The following is a 19,626-nucleotide window of genomic DNA, read 5'->3' as shown; positions in this document are numbered from 1 at the left end:
TATGATGCATCTGCTTTGATCTGATCCTGTTGCAGAGACTCCATCACTCATCCGGCGCTCCTCGTGAAGACATGTATGATGTTCATGGCCCTTAAATGCACAATCATTTCAAAAAGCTGGACATCGCACTCCAGAATGATATATAGTTTTGATCCTCGAGGAGCTTCAAGTGTCGGAGAGCAGCGAGGATGTGTGTGTTCCTGCCCGTCTGCGATGAGCACGAGCTCCGCCACCAGAGCAAACGCCTCACACACACACACACACACACACACAGGTCTATTAAAGCCTGATTGAAATGGGCCTGTAAGTGGGGCTCAGGTGCAGAAACACTTCGGCAATACTGAGATGAGAGGAACACAGCAGATACGAGAGCTGAACCTGAGAGAGACGCGGGCGCGCGCGTGTGTGTGTTTGTGTGTGTGTGACAGTATCACATTTCTATGTGCGATAATTCCTATTGCGATAATTTTTATCACGGTATAAAATGCGGTGTTATCACGATATTTACATAAGTTGCTACAAAAGTAGGCCTATCAACGTAACAGGTTTAACAACTTTTTTACTTACAACAAAAAGATCGGAACATTAAATACAATAAAGCATTATTTCAATAAACAGGTAACACTTTACAATAAGGTCTCATTAGTTATAACGTTAATTAATGCATTAACTAACTTTAGCAATGAGCAATAATAGCTACATTTGTTACAGAATGTATTATCTTTGTTGCTGTTAGTTCGTGTCAGCTCATTAAATAATACAGTTACAACTTTTGATTTAATAGTGTGCTAACCTATTAAATGTTGAAATTAACTAAGATTAATAAATGCTTTAGAATTATTAATTTTTACTAATGAATTAAGTACCGGTGGAAGAGTAACCTCTGACCCAGTCACGAATTATAAATCTAAAAGGAGAATTTTTACAGAGATAATGTGGGAGGAGCTTGAGTTTTTATGTGGGAGGGGCTTGAGTTTTTATATGGGAGGAGCTTGAATTTTTACAGAGATAATGTGGGAGGAGCTTGAGTTTTTATGTGGGAGGGGCTTGAGTTTTTATATGGGAGGAGCTTGAATTTTTACAGAGATAATGTGGGAGGAGCTTGAGTTTTTATGTGGGAGGGGCTTAAGTTTTTATGTGGGAGGAGCTTGAGTTTTGTTTTTTGAACTGCGAGCTGAAACTCGTACATGCTAAAACAACCTGTAATGACATTAATTTGTACACTCTAACTACTGTATAAAATAATATCTTTTTTTCTATCTTCTCCTATTTTTCCTTTGTTATTTTTCTTTTTTCAGCAAACCATTGTTAACTTTTTTCTCTCCTGTGTCATCTGAACATATTGTTGATACACAATATTTTGTTTATTGTATACGAAGTTGTATATCATTAATGTCATCTCTGTACGGTTTGCAATTATAATAAAAACTAGAATGTAGCCTATATATTTACTGAAGAAAATGTGAGTTGCAAAGCTCAGCACTCGGTTGCTAGGGTGTGATTACACTGTTACCATGGTGATATTCACACAAAACAATATTTACAAAACATATGAGCCCACCTCCATGTCTATAGGATGTTTTAGGTGCTGATATATATGGTTATTCATGTGTTTGTATGGTTGCTAGGGTGCTCTTTATGGTTACTAGGGTTTGCTTTGATATGTTTATGGGTTGATATTTAAAGACTGTTTGCCAGTTTGAGTTTGAGGCCAACTCTCTTGACTTTAATAATACTTTTAAAACACTACTTACATTCTACATCATGAGGTCATAGGTCACTCGTCTGCTACCACCGTTACCGGAAGCCAGTCATTATAATTTAAGGTATAATTATGGACATTTTTCTTGCAAAAACGCTGGGCTTCGCTTCAGAGGGCGTTTATTAACCCCTGAGTCGCATAGATGACTGTAATGATGGATGGATGCGCTTTATCAGCCTTCAAAATCTCAGGTACCATTCACTCCCTGTATAACGCTTATAAGAACCAGGATATGTTTTAATATAACTCAGATAGATAGATAGATAGATAGATAGATAGATAGATAGATAGATAGATAGATAGATAGATAGATAGATAGATAGATAGATAGATAGATAGATAGATAGATAGATAGATAGATAGATGGACACGCGCCGTTTGAGACGCTCTGGAGGAGCGTCGGGTTCGGGGATGCGCGCGGCTGGAGGCGGTGTGTGTGTGCACGCGCGCGCGCGTGTGTGGCTGCTGCTGCTTGGTGTGTGTGCGTTGTGTTCACGCCTCCAGGAACTCCTTCAGCACCGCGGACAGAGACACATAAACTCACACACACACACACACACACACACACAGACACACGCAGAGCTCCGGCTCTTTTGTGATGCTAAGCCAGCGCAGGTCACCAGGATTCCTCCTCCTCCTCCTCTTCCTCCTCCTCCTTCTCCTCCTCCTCCTCCTCCGGACTCCAGAACAACTCGACGATTCAATCGAGACATTTGAGAAGTTGTAGGGCGGACCGACACACACCGAGGAGCCCGTGGCGTATTTTATGAATCATTTTGCTGGGCATTTTGACCGCTCTTCTTTTTTCTTTTTCTTGTTTCTCCCACTAATATTCGGGGTTTTATTTTTATTTTTTTATTTTGTTTTCTTAACCATTCGCGTATTTTAATCTGTGTCAGAATGTTGTTAGAACATCCGGGATCAAGTTGTCAAAATGCTGGAAATTACAGCAGATACAGCTCGAGTCAAGGTAAGAGAGCTATGCTTGATTTCCTCTGCGCGACTCAACAGGGAATGTGTTTATAAAATAATACACAGATCTGTGTGTTTATAAAATGATACACAGATCTGTGCCTGTCAATCAAACACAAGAGCAACAGTCAGCCCTGAATATCAGCGCGCTTGTGTAACGTGTTTCATTACGCGGCACCGATGGCCTGTTTGAGTGGATATTATTTAGAAATGTTCATGTTTTCAAAAACACCGTTAAACTATCATGTCAATAACTAACTTAACAATTCCAGCCTGATGTCATTAAATGCGCTTTTAAAAATAAAGAGTTTTACGCAGCGATTATTACAGAGCCGGTTTGCGTTTGCTAAGTGTAAAGAACATTTAAAAATCTAAAGCACGTTTTTCCACTATAAAGAATCACAGATGCAAATAACGAATATGTTCTTTATTTATTTTTTTCTTATTTATTGCTAACATTTCTTTAAAATGTCTTTGTGGTTTTAATAAGAAACCATGATCTGAAGAGCTAATAATTACAATCAGCTCACATTAATGTTTTCTTAGTGTAAAGATAAAAAATACAACTTTTAAGAACATTTTAAAATTCCATAGAACTCGTTTTGCACCATAAAGAACCTTCAGTGCATTGGATTCTTAATGGAACCACATATGCCAATAACGAACCGTTCTTTCCTCTCTCTTTACATTTCTTTAAATGCTTTTAACAAGCCTGAGCTAAGAATTACACACCAAACACTTTATAATTGATTATGAGGTAATCTTTTTTAACTTTCCTAAGTTGTGTTTTTTCTGTCTAAACGCCCGTCTGTCGGATGCCGTATGAATATGTAATGAGCAACATTGTTAGCGCGCGGAACAGATGTGAAGCGCGTGCCTTCACCGTTGCCATGAGAGACCCACGAGTGGACCGAGGCTCGTCCACGCGCACTTTAAAAGCCCAACAGGTATCGGGTTCCGTTCAACAGGTGCAGCACCTGAACCACACACACACCTGCTCTAGAACTACATTAAACACTATACAGTATATGTGTGTGTGTTTGAACGGGCTTCAAGACGCGAATATCCTCACATCGCGAGGCTTTCTTTCATATTTGACAATCGTAGCGTGTTAAGTGTGCATAATTATTCATTACTGACAGCATGTCGATTAAAAAATACAAGTTGTTCAATGTGTTACTCACAAATATTTTAACCGTTTTAAAAAATTCGAAATGAAATGGCGTGCCAAAAACGCGCTTTTCCCCGCCAGATTTTGTTCCATCAAAGGCGAACTGGTCAATATGACATAAAAATGATGAAGCTGGAAGTAAAGGAGGGACATTGCGGGCGGCACTTTCACCCACACGTGCTTCATGCCGTCAGAAAACCAGCAAATGTGCCATTGATTTTGAGTTTATCATGAGGCACTAACGCTGATTTCCCAAGGCACAGCAGATCAGTGTCGATAAAATTCATCTGGATGTTGATCAGCTCGATCAGCATTTCACACAACTGTCTTTTCTTTCCTCAAGCAAACAGTTGTCCGATTCGAATCAATGTAGGCAAATTGAAGGATCTGGATTTAAAAGTTACACAGAGCAGAAATAAAAGCATTGCGACAACAAAACCGAACCCATTTCAAGTGAATGGTCACTCTAATAATTAATTCGTTTTACATTTGCATTTTGGATTTATTACGTATATTTAACCAATTCGGTGTCCACATCCTATTGTCCGCCTTTTGTTGTAAAAAAAAAATAATGCATGCAAATGGCTTGATTTAAATTACCTCAATGTCACCGTATGATGTGTGTTATTTGAAGAAAATGTCTGAGTGTCGAAAGTAGGCTAATTCAAAAACTGATGATATGCACCGTTTTTGAGCATGCACTCATTTCATTTGAGTGAATAGAGGAACAACATCTATGAATGCATGGCACTCTAAAAAAAATGCTGGGTTATTTTAACCCAACTCTGGGTCAAATATGGACAAACCCAGCCATTGGGTTAAATTTTTTTAATTACATTTTTACCCCAACGTTTGCGTCTGCTCATATTTGACCCAAAGTTGTGTTAAAACAACCCAGCATTTTTGTTCTCATTGGGTGCATTAGGAATGTGTCGCGCGCTTCTGCATTAATTGCAGCGGTTTTGATGGATTCGTCAGAAGGACACACACGTGTTTGTGTGTGGGGAAACACTCTAATCGAGCAAACACTTGCTCATCATGTGAATAGTTGAATGCATCATACACATTTATGGCTTATGGTTGGGTTGGGGAATAGGCCTGTGCGGGTTTCATGTGTCGCGCGCGTCTGCATTCACAGTGAGTATTTTGAACATGATCGCTGCTCAACATGTGAATAGTTGAATGCATTATTCGGTTTGGGAATAAAAACGTGCACTCTAAAAGTGCTGGGTTGTTTTAACCCAACTTTGGGTCAAATATGGACAAACCCAGCCATTGGGTTGATTTTTTAATTGCATTTTTATCCCAATGTTTGTTTGTCCATATTTGACCCAAAGTTGGGTTAAAACAACCCAGCATTTGCCTGATATGATGTGGACGCTGTTCAGAGAAGAAAGCCGGCGTTGCCTCGGGATTGTGGATTTGTCCAGGTGAGGGTCATCAGAGGAACGGGGCGGCGTTTCTGTCGCGCGTCAAAAGCCACAAGGCGCAGCGCGCGACGCATCTGTCTCTGGCACGCGCGTGTATTCCTCTTCTTCCTCCACTTCGGATTTGCATGTAACTCTCGGATTATTGTCGCATGCATGTAGTCGCCCTGCGTCGGGATAATGAGAACGGATCGGGATTCGCCGGAGATGCTCTTGGCTTTACTCACACACACACAGCAGGAGTTGCGGAAAGGTACAAACTCATGATTTGCAGTTATGATTTTGAGTTTGGCAGTTTTCTGCACTCTAAACAATGCTGGGTTGTTTTAACCCAAATTTGGGTCAAATATGGACAAACCCAAATGTTGGGTTAAAAATGTAATTTAAAATTTTAACCCAACTTCAACTTTTAATTGTGCATTTTTTAATTCAATTTTTAACCTAACATTTGGGTTTTTCCATATTTGACCCAAATTTGGGTTAAAACAACCCAGCATTTTGTAAGTGAAAAACGTGAAGGAAAAACATTTCCGTTTGTAGTACGTCGTTGTCGTGCGAATGTACACTTCTTTTGTTTTAGATGTAAATTGCAGCCATTTTTACCATTTTTAATGATACACTCTAAAAAATGCTGGGTTGTTTCAACCCAATTTTGGGTAAAATATGGACATACCCAGCCATTGGGTTAATTTTTTTAAGTACATTTTTAACCCAACGTTTGGGTTTGTCCATATTTTACCCAAAATTGGGTTAAAACAACCCAGCATTTTTTAGAGTGTGAAAGTATTAACATTGCAGCTTTGTGTTTAACGTTAATAGATGCGGGTAATTACAGCCGATATCTGATTTAAGCGCAATCACATCTCTCCTGTAACGCTTCTCGCTCGGATTAAATGCGTGTGTGTCGGAGGATTAAATCTCAAACAGCGGCTCAAAACAACATATGTCCGCTTCAACAAATCTCACGCGCACCAGCGATATTAAGACGCAAAATCAGTGTTTGGTTTGTTCTCAGTTTTCGAAAAGTCCCTGTTTGAATGTAGGCTAAGTGATGGGAAATAATGACAGTTTTGCAGAAACTCGGAGATTTCTGTCATTTATTGTAGACTAATCATTAGAGATGTTGCTTGATTGAATAATTGATGCTCGTGCACCTGTTGATGACGTGTCTAGTGATGTCAGCGCACGCGATGGCCTTGTTTATTTCATTGTTATAGCCTAGCAAACAGAATATCTGGAGTTGAGTGACACTGTATATAGAGGATGAGGATGTCGTGAAATGTTCATCTGGATTTGACAGTGACAGTGAAAAATATATCATAAAAGATTATTATTTTTTTCGAAATGTTCATAGCTGAGCTAATGAAAATTGTTGTTTTGAAGATAACAACAACAGCAACGATAATTATTAATAATAATAATGAGCTTTGTTTTTGTTATATTTATTCAAGTTTTATTTGATGTGATAGGCTATGCACCTGAGCAAAACAAATGTTGTTTTTTTTAACGCAAGTTTGGATTGACATCATAAACACTTATTGAATCAACATAAAGTGTTCTGGAGTTGTAGAATGAATACTGTAATAAACATCGAGTTGATTTATAACGAGACTGAGACATGCTGTAATTCCGTATAATAATAATACAATCAATAGAATCGATATCCTATTACTATTCATTTACAATAATAATAACAAAAATGAGGATAATGCTAATAATAATAATACAGTAGGTCTTTATTGTAAATGATAATTTTACATGTAACACTTTATTTTATTTAATAGTAATAATAGTAATAATAGGCCTTATAATAAAAAATCTATAATGCTGGAATTATTTTTATTTCGTATCGTTAAATATCAGCAATGTCTTTGATGTTTTGGTGATGTGTTGATATAGACATAGTTGTAATAATTGTAATTGTTCAGTAAGAAGGGCTTGATTCATGCATAATACAGAAGGCGCAATCATATCGTGTTGTGAATATTATCGGGTTGTTGTTTGACTGAAAGCAGAGCTCGATGTGGTTCACTGTAATGAACGAGAATACACACATGATGACGTGATTATGATATTAACGGGCATTATGAGTAAATAAAACAACACTGACAAACAAATGAAAAGCAACTTAATCAAAGCAACATGGCACGTGACTTTTGTCACTTATTACTCATAACACTGTCCAGAAGGACCAACGGGATTTAATTTAATAGATTTAAAGATTTAACTTTAATTCTAGACAATTCGTGATTTATTCGGAAATAGAGTCTGGAAAGGAGTTCGTGTCATTCGCTGTGAAGATGATCTTACACTGAACACCACTGGATATGTTCATCCTAAACGTTCAGTTGGGGTTTAAGTGTTTACAGAATAGAATAGAATAGAATAGAATAGAATAGAATAGAATAGAATAGAATAGAATAGAATAGAATTCCATTTGTGGGTTTTAGCAAATAATCATTTCAAAACACAATTCTTAAAATACAATTTTATTTTATTTTTAATGGTTCAAATTATTCCATTTTAATATTCTGAATATGTTTCCCATTAAACTCCCACTATTAAAGCTATTTGTGCAATGGAAAAATGTTCTTAATGGAAACAAAGATGCCAATAAAAAAAAATACATTTTTAACCGTGGACTATAATAGAGAATATAATAGAATATAATAGAATAGAATAGAATAGAATTAAATAGAATATACATTTAAAACTAAAGGTTTTATTTGGGGGTTTCTGGGGTTTCCGTGCACCCTAGAAAAACCTTTCAAAACACAATTCTTAAAATAACAATTTCGGTACGAATTATTGGATAATAATATGGAGAAAAAATCCCACTTTACGGCCCAAGCCTTTTGTGCAATGAAAAAAAAATTTTCTTAATGGAAACAAAGATGCCCATAAAGAACCTTTTTTAATTTAGTATAGAATAGAGTAGAATTGAATATATGCTAATTAAATAGCATAACAGAATAAAAAATAATAGAATAGAATAGAGTAGAATAGAATAGAATAGAATAGAATAGAATAGAATAGAATAGAAAAGAAAAGAATAGAACAGACATCTAAAAATAAAGGTTCGGTTTTCGCAGAAGAACCATTACGGGTTTCCCCATCCCATATATATATATATATATATATATATATATATATATATATATATATATATATATATATATATATATATATGCTAATTGCTTATATATATATATATATATGCTAATTGCTTATATATATATATATATATATATATATATATATGAAGAGTTCAGATGCAAAAGCCTCTAAATGCCATTTGAAATTTTCTTCTTTAATGATGATTTTTATCAAACTTGTATATTTCAGTAATTTCACTTAAATGGCAATGATAATTACCTATTAATTGTTATTTAAGTGATATTACTGAACTTAAATATACAAGTTTGATAAAAAATCATCATTAAAGAAGAAAATTTCAAATGGCATTTAGAGGCTTTTGCATCTGAACTCTTCATATATATATATATGCTAATTGCTTTCTTCTAAATGCTTTTTTTATCGACAACCCCCGTTACTTAAGCAGCTCTAAAAATACCCCTGTTTTCCGGGGTTTCCTCCCAGTATGTGACCCCGCGCTGGTTCTGTGTTGTCCTCCAGATGTTCCCGTTTGCGCGGGCTGTAACCAGCACATCGGGGATCGCTTCATCCTGAAGGTTCTAGATCGCCACTGGCACAGCAAGTGCCTGAAGTGCAGCGACTGCCAGTCTCAGCTGGCCGACAAGTGCTTCAGTCGAGGAGACAGTGTGTACTGCAAAGAAGACTTCTTCAAGTGAGTTCTTCATCTTCATCAGCAACGCCTGCGCTTCACCAACCTTACAATATAAAATAGAATGTAATAAGTGGTGATGCCATGCGCACTTATTTTATTTAGTGCAATAAAGTGCAGTTATTATTTGGACTAGACTTGTTCGTGCAAGCTATAGCCTAATAATCATGATTTTTTTATATTTTATATTACGCTTGATGACTCTCAAAACACAATAGAATAGAATAGAATAGAATAATAAAGGTTTCATTTGGGGGTTTTCTCGGGTTTCGCATGCACCCTTGAAAAATTCTTAAAATCTCCATTTTTATGGTACGAATTATTACGTTTCAATAATCTGAGTATTTTTTTTCCCCCAAAAGCCTTTTGTGCATTGGAAAATGCTTTTTAATGGGAACAAAGATGCCAATGAAGAACCTTTTGACGTATAGGATAGAATAGAATAGTGTTGTAGAATATTACAGAATAGAATAGAATAGAATAGAATAGAATAGAATAGAGTAGAGTAGAGTAGAGTAGAATAGAATAGAATAGAATAAAATAGAATAGAATAGAATAGAATAGAGTAGAATAGAATAGAATTGAATAGAAAAGGTGGTGATGCTTTGGATATGACTTTTGTTCATGTAATCTATAATAGTGATGCTTTTGTATTTTTAAACTTGCATGTTAGAATTCGTACGAGCGATTTCTTCATCATCATGTTCTGATGGGGTTTGATCTGTGTGTGTGTGTGTGTGTGTGTGTGTGTGTGTGTGTGTGTGTGTGTGTGTGTGTGTGTGTGTGTGTGTGTGTGTGTGTGCGCGCGCGCAGGAGGTTCGGCACCAAGTGTTCCGCGTGCCAGCAGGGCATCCCCCCGACGCAGGTGGTCCGCAGGGCGCAGGACTTCGTGTATCACCTGCACTGCTTCGCGTGTGTGGTGTGTAAGAGGCAGCTGGCCACAGGTGATGAGTACTACCTGATGGAGGACAGTCGACTGGTGTGCAAAGCCGATTACGAGACCGCCAAACAGAGAGGTACGTCATGCACATCACGCGTAAAATATTTGTATTTGTCTTGCAATTTACACGCAAATTAAAAACCATTGAGTGGGATTATTGCGTGCGTATAAAGTGCGTATCATATGCACGTAAAAACTTTTTTTGCGTATAAATTGCACGATAGATACAATTCGTGCTATAGATACGCATTTGCATGAGCTCGAGTTGATTCAGCAGGGAGGTTTTGTTTGAGCAAGCACAGTTCTCTAAGTCTTAATTGTTTTATTTCTTGCATTCAATGTTCTCGCATTGACTGGCTGCTTTTAACTGGGAACTTAATCTTGCTGGTCGCGCGCTCGTCCATAAACATCTGACCCGCTCGGGTAATTGCCAACCCGCCGGCCTCCGGATCGATAAGTGCCAACACAAGCGAGCCGAACACACACACACACACACACACACACACACGGACGCGATCTGCATTCGGCGCAGTTTTCAGACAGATTCAGCGCTTTAATTCTAGACCAATCGGACGACGGTGGGGTTTATTCGGAAATAGAGTCTGGAAAGGAGTTAGTGTCTCCATTGAGATGAACTTCCGTCCTAAACGCTCAATACAGGGGTTTAAGAACAACTTTTCAATACACAGTTCTTAAAAAAATTATAATTTGATATCATTTTAATAATTACGTTTTAATAATCTGATAATTTTCCCTCTTTTGTGAAAATGTGAAAAACCTTTTGTGCGATAACAAACGTTCTTAATGGAAATAAAGATCACAATAAATAACATTCTAAAGAGTGTTAAATAGAATGGATTAGATTAGATTAGAACAATAGAATAGAATAGAATAGAATAGAATGGGTATGTATCTCGCAATAGAAACATAAATTCTAGTGTCTAATAAGAAATGCATTTGTTTCGTTAAATTAAAATCTATACTATTTTAAAGTTCTTCCATTAGAGAGACGCGAGGTTGTGAACTATGCACTCTAAAAAATGCTGGGTTGTTTTAACCCAATTTTGGGTCAAATATGGACAAACCCGAAATGTTGGGTTAAAAATGTAATGTAAAAATTTAACCCAACGGCTGGGTTAGTCCATATTTGACCCAAAGTTGGGTTAAAACAACCCAGCATTTTTTACAGTGTGAGGAATGATGTCTGGAAGAGAAAGAGACCCTTGAGTGTCTTTAACACAGCACATAAACTCACATTACAAAACTTCATTCTAAATGTTCACTTCAACAACATTACGATTATAAAGAATGTAAGAAGTGGTGATATGATATGTAATTATTTTATTTGCTGCAATGAAGTGCAGTTGTTTATTTCGATTTGAATTTTGTTCGTGCAACGATTTTGATGATTTGATGATTGAATGATGATTTTGTATTTGATATAGGTATTATATGAAAAACATTTTGCCCTTGATAACTCTCAAAACAGAATAGAATAGAATAGAATAGAAAAAATGGTGATGCTGTGCAATTATTTAAGGATCTTGGACTTGACATTTGTCAATGACCTAATGATATTTTTGTATTTGATATTTTATTGATACCTCTCAAAACAGAATAGAATAGAATAGAATAGAATAGAATAGAATAGAATAGAATTTAATAGAATAGAATAGAATGGTATGAAAAAGTGGTGATGCTGTGCAATTATTTAAGGATCTTGGACTTGACTTTTGTTCGTGCAACCTAATGATAATTTTGTATTTGATATTTTATATGAAATACATTTTACCATTGATATACCTCTCAAAACAGAACAGAATAGAATAGAATAGAATAGAATTTAATAGAATAGAATAGAATGGTATGAAAAAGTGGTGATGCTGTGCAATTATTTATAGATCCATATGAACTTGACATTTGTTCGCGCAACCTATAACAATGATGATTTTGTATTTGTAAACTTATAAAATACCTCACAACACAGTAGAGAATACAGAAGCATCGATTCGTCATACTTTATAAAGCGTGTTGCACCTCAAATACGCCTCAATATTAATGCCGTCATAAAACGCAATGATTGTAGAATAAGAAGTGTATTCCTCTTTGGTTGTGTCCCCCGGGCAGAGGCGGACTCGACAGCGAAGCGACCCCGCACCACCATCACCGCGAAGCAGCTGGAGACGCTGAAGAACGCCTACAACAACTCCCCGAAGCCCGCGAGACACGTGCGGGAGCAGCTGTCGTCGGAGACCGGCCTCGACATGCGGGTGGTGCAGGTACACTGACACTGACACACTTTCACAAGCTTTAACACACAGCGGGACTCGTGAACATACACTACTTTCCGTGATCATATTTAAAACCCAGTTATGTTATCAAAACGAAGCACATTTTTTAAGTTAGCTGTGATGAAATGTTGCATAGCGCACAGCCGCTGTATAAATCATTCTACTATTTCATTTATTCAGCTATTATGATTCATGCAGCAGGCTATTCCGTATTCATATATTTACACAATTATTCACTGAAAAAAAAAAAAATCTCGTGTCATTATAACGTTTATTTTTATTTCATGCAATCAAGTAGGCTCTTATTCCCTACCATAGCTACACTATTTTTAAAGTGCTTCGTGCACTTATGCTTAACTATTATTTCATGTAGAATATTTTACTTTTAGACACTGAATCGCGACAGAATTCATAAATCCGACACACAACATGATCGCTTTAACGCTGGTTTCCTTCCTGTTTATGTTTTGATTGTGCATTTTTATCCAGTAGTATGTCATCATATCTAGCAGTGTGTTGATATTAATTATATGAAGAAATAAAATAATAAATATATAGGCCTATATATATATGAAGAGTTCAGATGCAAAAGCCTCTAAATGCCATTTGAAATTGTCTTCTTTAATGATGATTTTTATCAACTTGTATATTTAAGTTCAATAATTTCACTTAAATAACAATTAATAGGTAATTATCATTGCCATTTAAGTGAAATTACTGAACTTAAATATACAAGCTTGATAAAAAATCATCATTAAAGAAGAAAATTTCAAATGGCACTTAGAGGGTTTTGCATCTCAACTCTTCATATATATAAATATATATATAGCCTATATACATACATTTTTCTTAGCTGTCAAAAACCAACAAGAGTAATTTTAAGGCTCAGGTCAGCTGATGTTTGTCAGGTCCAGTTGGGATGCGGTGAGAACTAAGCCATGTTTCTGCACAGGTCTGGTTTCAAAACAGAAGAGCAAAGGAGAAAAGACTGAAGAAAGACGCAGGAAGACAGAGATGGGGTCAGTACTTCAGAAACATGAAGAGGTCCCGGGGCAGCTCCAAATCTGATAAAGACAGCACTCAGGAGGAGGGCATGGACAGCGACGCCGAGGTCTCCTTCACAGGTGAGCACTGACCTCGCATCATTGACTCCATTGTCTATTTGGCCTATTTGGAATATGAATGGGAAAAGTGAGCGTGTTCGCCAATTTTCCATTTTTGCTCATAATTACAAAGGTCCATTACAAATAGCAAAGGATTTTTATTATTGCATCATTAACTGTCGCCCCTTTGTGAGCTCAGATCTCAGCTTAAATGGCTGTAATTCCAGATTTTTTTGGAAAACAGACCTATTGGTCTCTTAAAGAAAACACTCTGCAGATTATTTAAGATATGACAGCATTTGCTAGTGCATTAACTAACATTAACATTATTAATTAGTGAATATATAAGTGTTCAATTTAGCTCCGAGTGCATTAAATAATGTCAGAAACAACTTTTGATTTTAATCATGCATACATAAATGTTGAGATTAACATTGACTTAATTAATACATGCTGTAAAAGTATTGCTCATTGTTAGTTCATGTTACCTTTATATTACAAAAAATATATATTTGACAAAAAAAATGATTCTACATTTGCTAAATTAAAAAATATCATGCCAAGTTAAGTTGATTACGAGAAAATTAAGCCGCTTAATACCGTTTCCATGCGAACGCAATGTTCAATTTTAACATAGTGTTTAAAATCTCCAGTTAAAATGATGATTACTAAAGTATTTGATTGGGCGGAAAAAGTTGTGTCAGAAGAAAAGGTTCAATGGGGTTCTTTATAAAACCTTACACTTCTAGACTCAATATTAAATTCCCCTGTAGTCAAAACATGCCTTAAATATGGTAAATATGTCACCAAAATGACATATTTCAAAGGTTTTTCCTTGAAAAGGTAACACTCATGCCTCATTTGGGTGGTTCTATGAATATGCAAATGAGCCCCGCCTCCACTCACTCACTCAGCTCATGACGATCACACGTTTATCAGGAGTGTGTTTCCCGTATTGTCACAAATTAGTCGTTCAAACACATTAGTTAATGATGTTAATGAGTAATAACTTAAGATGTTATGCTGTGAATTACTATAATTAAAAACAAAGTAACTTGCACTACTTATTTGAAAAAGTAACTGTTTAATTTAGAAGTAGTGCGTTACTTTACTAGTTACTTGAAAAATGTAATCTGATTACGTAACTCGAGTTATCACTCACTTCTATTCCTATATCATTTTGATTGTGATAAGAACTGCCGTAGTCCATTGCATTTAAACATTTTCAAAAAATATGATTATAAGCTGTTTTTTATAACCTTCTCTGCTGACAAATCCATCGCTCGCTTCTGTTTCTCCTGGCAGACGAGCCGCCCATGTCGGATCTGGGTCACTCCAACAGCATTTACAGCAGTCTGAGCGAGAGCTCTCCGGCTCTGAGTCGGCAAGGCGGATCTCATCCACCGTTCCCACTGGATCACGGCACCGGCATCCTCCCGTCGCAGGACCAGTACCACGACCTCCAGGCCAGCAGCCCCTACAGCCTCCCGCAGTCTCCCGGCTCGCTCCAGGCTCTCCCCAGACACCCGCCGCTCATCTCCGGCCTGGTGTTCCCGGAGTCCGGCCTGCCCATGGTGTCGCAGAACCCGGCCCAGAACATGAGTCGAATGATGGCCGGGGGAAACGGGCCGAGCTCGGATTTGTCCACGGGGAGCAGCGGCGGGTATCCGGATTTCCCCGCGAGCCCGGCGTCCTGGTTGGATGAAGTGGATCATGCGCAATTCTGATCGCGACGGGGATTTCTATGTTGAACCATCTCTATTTATTGGAAATTGGTTGGCGACGGAGACTCGAGTCTCGACGAGGACGTCTGTTTGGTTCTACAAGGACACGACAGTGTGAGGAGCTTTTACGCATTCACACAACGATGAAGATATAGGTGTAAAAATCGGTTTAAATATGAAAGAATAGCAGAATCCACACCAGAACTATATATCCGGATCTGGGCCGACACTATGTTGATGTCGGCACAGAGAAACGATATGGTTGGAATCACTTTCATAAAAACATCAACAGCCAATCAGAATCCAGCCTGAGAATTTAAAGTGGCAGAGACAGAAATAAACAAAATGATATCATGCCGATATCCGGACTTCGCCGCCAGCCCGCCGTCCTAGTTGGATGAAGTTGATCATCTGATGCACATTTGGAGAGCGACGGGAATTTCTATGTGGATGCCGAACCTTGAACCATCTCTATTATTCTGTAGAGTTGGACATTTAGGAATTGGTTAGCGACGACGAGGACTTCTGTTTGGTTCTACAGGGAGGAGCTTTTACACACTAACGGCACATCCACACAACGATAAATATATAGGTATTAAATTTAAAAGAATAGCAGAATCCACACCAGAACGTATAGTGTCGGGCCAGATCCGGCCCACATCTGGGCCGTGTGAATCCACGTGTACCGGATCTGGGCCGACACTATGTTGCTGTAACGGCACAGAGAAATTATAGTGGGTTTTTTTTACAGCTGAACCATAAAAACATCGATAGCCAATCAGAATCCAGCCTGAGAATTTAAAGTGACAGAGACAGAATTAAATGCCTTGATGTGTGGATGCTATCATAGTTAGAAGACCATAACTTTTTATCATACGACATGTTTTCTTTTTTATTTTCTTAATTCAAGTCAGTTGAAGTGTTGTAGACCAAGAAATAAGAATTTCCACCAGTCATCATCCATCATTGCTGTTACTGATGTGTATAAATGTGATATCACCAGTTTTTGGTCATTGCCAAATGTCTATGTACAATATATAACATTTTATCAATGTGGAGTCTTTATTTTTATACAACCCCCCTTCGGACAAAATGATCACGGAGACATTAGGACTTTGTATGTTTCACAACAGGGATAGACAAGTTGTAGTTGTTGTCTCTTTCTATTGAGTAGAAGTACCTCTATGCATTCGTGTGTTTTCGGACGTGTCTCGTTCCTTTCACTCAGTTGGAATCGTCCTTGTATGTGTTATGTGGAAAAAAAATGTTTTATGTCCTATTTATTCTCTCTGATGATGGTTAAGTGATTTAATAAATTTGTCAGTGAAATCCTCAAACGGCCATCACTTCCTGGCAGAGATCTTTAACACGGTTGGCTTGTGTTTTTTATTTATTTTTTATTCCTTAATTTGCTAAAAGGATGCAGATTTCTGTGCTGTTTATAGCCGCGCATTGTTAAAGACGCAGCCGCCATTTGATCCCAATCTCTCCAGTGGCTCGTTTGGCATCGAGAGGGCTAGAACGAGCTTGGATATTTATTTCTTTTTTTTCCGAGATTAATCACATTGATCTTATATCAGGGCACAGATAATGGACCCGGATCTGGCTGAGTCTGCGAATCGCCGGTCTGGCTTGTGACCAAATGCGTATCAAGAGTTCAACGCCTCTTTAGCCGAGAAACTCGATGCGGATCGGCACTGCGACACGGAGATCTGGAGATAAGCGTGTTTGCCCCGACCGGACAGAAATATTCAATCCATTAGCGTGCCAGGGTTCAGTCTGTTTACTACTTTAAAGTTTGATTCTGTTGCAGGGATGAGATAGCTGCTGTTTGGTGAGTGGCTGTGTGTCTTATATTTAAAATGACAGTGTAACTAACAATGGCAATTTATGTGCACCCCTACCCTAACAATGGCAATTTATGTGCACCCCTACCCTAACAACGGGAATTTATGTGCACCCCTACCCTAACAACGACAATTTATGTGCACCCCTACCCAAACAATGGGAATTTATGTGCACCCCTACCCTAACAATGGCAATTTATGTGCACCCCTACCCTAACAACGGGAATTTATGTGCACCCCTACCCTAACAACGACAATTTATGTGCACCCCTACCCTAACAACGGGAATTTATGTGCACCCCTACCCTAACAACGACAATTTATGTGCACCCCTACCCTAACAACGACAATTTATGTGCACCCCTACCCTAACAACGGGAATTTATGTGCACCCCTACCCTAACAACGACAATTTATGTGCACCCCTACCCTAACAACGGGAATTTATGTGCACCCCTACCCTAACAACGACAATTTATGTGCACCCCTACCCTAACAACGGGAATTTATGTGCACCCCTACCCTAACAACGACAATTTATGTGCACCTCTACCCTAACAACGGGAATTTATGTGCACCCCTACCCTAACAACGACAATTTATGTGCACCCCTACCCTAACAATGACAATTTATGTGCACCCCTACCCTAACAACGGGAATTTATGTGCACCCCTACCCAAACAATGGGAATTTATGTGCACCCCTACCCTAAGAACGATAATTTATGTGCACGCCTACCCTAACAACGACAATTTATGTGCACCTCTAGCCTAACAACGGGAATTTTTGTGCACGCCTACCCTAACAACGGCAATTTATGTGCAGCCCTACCCTAACAACGACAATTTTATGTGCACCTCTACCCTAACAACGACAATTTATGTGCACCCTTACCCTAGTAACGACAATTTATGTGCACCCCTACCCTAACAACAGTAAATTATGTGCACCCCTACCCAAACAATGGCAATTTATGTGCACCCTTACCCTAGCAATGACAATTTATGTGCACCCCTACCCTAACAACAGTAAATTATGTGCACCCCTACCCAAACAATGGCAATTTATGTGCACCCTTACCCTAGCAACGACAATTTATGTGCAGCCCTACCGTAACAACGACAATTTTATGTGCACGCCTACCCTAACAACGGCAATTTATGTGCACCTCTACCCTAACAACGACAATTTATGTGCACCCCAACCCTAGCAACAGCAAGCACCCCTACCCAAACAATGGCAATTTATGGAAGCCACATAAGAAAAAAAAATCTTGCTTTTGTAAATTAAAAAAGTCGAAATTATGAAATAAGGCTACTAAATCAGAACCACGACAAACAAAGTCGAAATTATTACTTAAAAAGTCACAATTTAGACTTTTAATTGTGTCTTTTTAATGTCTTAATTGTTGTGACTGTTATAATTTTATCTTGTAGCTCATAATTAGGCCTACATAAAAAAATCAAGACTTAAATAGGCCAATGTCAAAATTTATACCTTTTGATGTCATCAGTTTGACTTTTTATATCACTAAATGTGTTTTATATAAAAATTATTTATATAGACTTACTATATCAGAATGTCTACTTTTTATGTAATTATTTTGACTTTTTATGTCTGATTGTGATTTTTAAATCATAATCATATGGACATAACTATCTGGTGTAATAGAAATGGGACCTTCTAAGCCCAGTTCCACCACATAATAAAACAAATATGCTTTGGAAAATCTAAAATATGACATACAAATCATAATCTGTAATACAAAGTAGAAGGCTATGGCAAAATTCCTTTCATGTCATCAATTTTACTTTTTAAATCTGATTATGATTTTTTTATATATATATAAACAAACGTGTTTGGAAAACCATAAAAAATCTAATCAGAAAAAAAGTCAAGACTTTGTATGTCAAATTTTTTTAGTTCCTTTTTTAGTTCATACATAAGATTCCAAAGCATGTTTGTTTTATTATGTGCTGGAAATGGGCTAGAAGGTCCTAATGCATATTCTATTTCACTAGATATTTTTACCTCCATATCAAACTCAAGAGTTTTAAATAGAAATTCTTAACTAGATATTCCTCATGTCTGGTAATCTTGAGACAGGAATTATTGTAAACCACTATCTGGAAACTTCCCCAACAGTCATACATTCTCTATGTGACATGATCTTTGCTAAGTCCCTTCGAAAGTGTTGGAGATACAGAAGTACAGAATGCAACTTTTTTCTTCAATATTGACTCTTCAATATTTCTTCAATATAATATATTATATTATATATACATATTATGTTTTTTGGCGAGAAATTGCGTATAAACGTCAAACATGTTTCGTCACATCCAAAAATAGAGAAAAGTTGCTCTGGCTGCTTTTTCTGCATGTTTGAGTGGCAGGTGTGTGTGTGTGTGTGTGTGTGTGTGTGTGATCCGTTCCATCTAAACTGGTTATATCTCTTAAGCCAAGTAAATGTTTTATAAGCAGAAGGATAATCTCTCTCTTTAGTTATTATAATTTAGTTATGAGAAAGAACCATTTTCATCCACTTTGAGCCGCAGCACAAACAAAACAATGTTCTTCGCAAAA

The 19,626-nt window shown here is 37.5% G+C and overlaps 1 protein-coding gene across 2 annotated transcripts; it reads left to right on the top strand.

Annotated features, from left to right (window-relative positions):
• The first annotated feature begins 2,461 nt into the window (after positions 1-2,461).
• Positions 2,462-16,532, top strand: lhx3 (LIM homeobox 3). 2 transcript variants are annotated; one of them, XM_089129798.1, is made up of 7 exons: positions 2,462-2,732; positions 6,152-6,157; positions 8,969-9,140; positions 9,951-10,153; positions 12,205-12,356; positions 13,321-13,492; positions 14,777-16,532. In XM_089129798.1, the coding sequence occupies exons 1-7, from the start codon at positions 2,663-2,665 to the stop codon at positions 15,196-15,198; spliced, it is 1,197 nt and encodes a 398-aa protein (XP_088985924.1). In that variant the 5' UTR covers positions 2,462-2,662; the 3' UTR covers positions 15,199-16,532. The 2 variants fall into 2 exon arrangements, with proteins under 2 accessions (XP_088985924.1, XP_039517649.2); XM_039661715.2 differs by lacking the exons at positions 2,462-2,732; positions 6,152-6,157 and adding an exon at positions 5,439-5,585.
• Positions 16,533-19,626: the final 3,094 nt, after the last annotated feature.

Source organism: Pimephales promelas, chromosome 4, assembly GCF_988280905.1.
Source record: "Pimephales promelas chromosome 4, fPimPro1.hap1.1, whole genome shotgun sequence".
Lineage (NCBI taxonomy): Eukaryota > Metazoa > Chordata > Actinopteri > Cypriniformes > Leuciscidae > Pimephales > Pimephales promelas.
Note: the sequence above shows the minus strand (reverse complement) of the source record. Positions and strands in the feature narration are given on the sequence as shown.

What these genes read in the sequence shown, in the direction of transcription:
- lhx3 (XM_089129798.1), top strand. Translation starts at nt 2,663, where the DNA reads ATGTTGTTAGAACATCCGGGATCAAGTTGTCAAAATGCTGGAAATTAC. An exon ending in TGCAAAGAAGACTTCTTCAA is followed by an intron (nt 9,141 to 9,950) that starts GTGAGTTCTTCA and finishes GCGCGCGCGCAG; the next exon opens with GAGGTTCGGCACCAAGTGTT. An exon ending in CGCCGAGGTCTCCTTCACAG is followed by an intron (nt 13,493 to 14,776) that starts GTGAGCACTGAC and finishes TTCTCCTGGCAG; the next exon opens with ACGAGCCGCCCATGTCGGAT.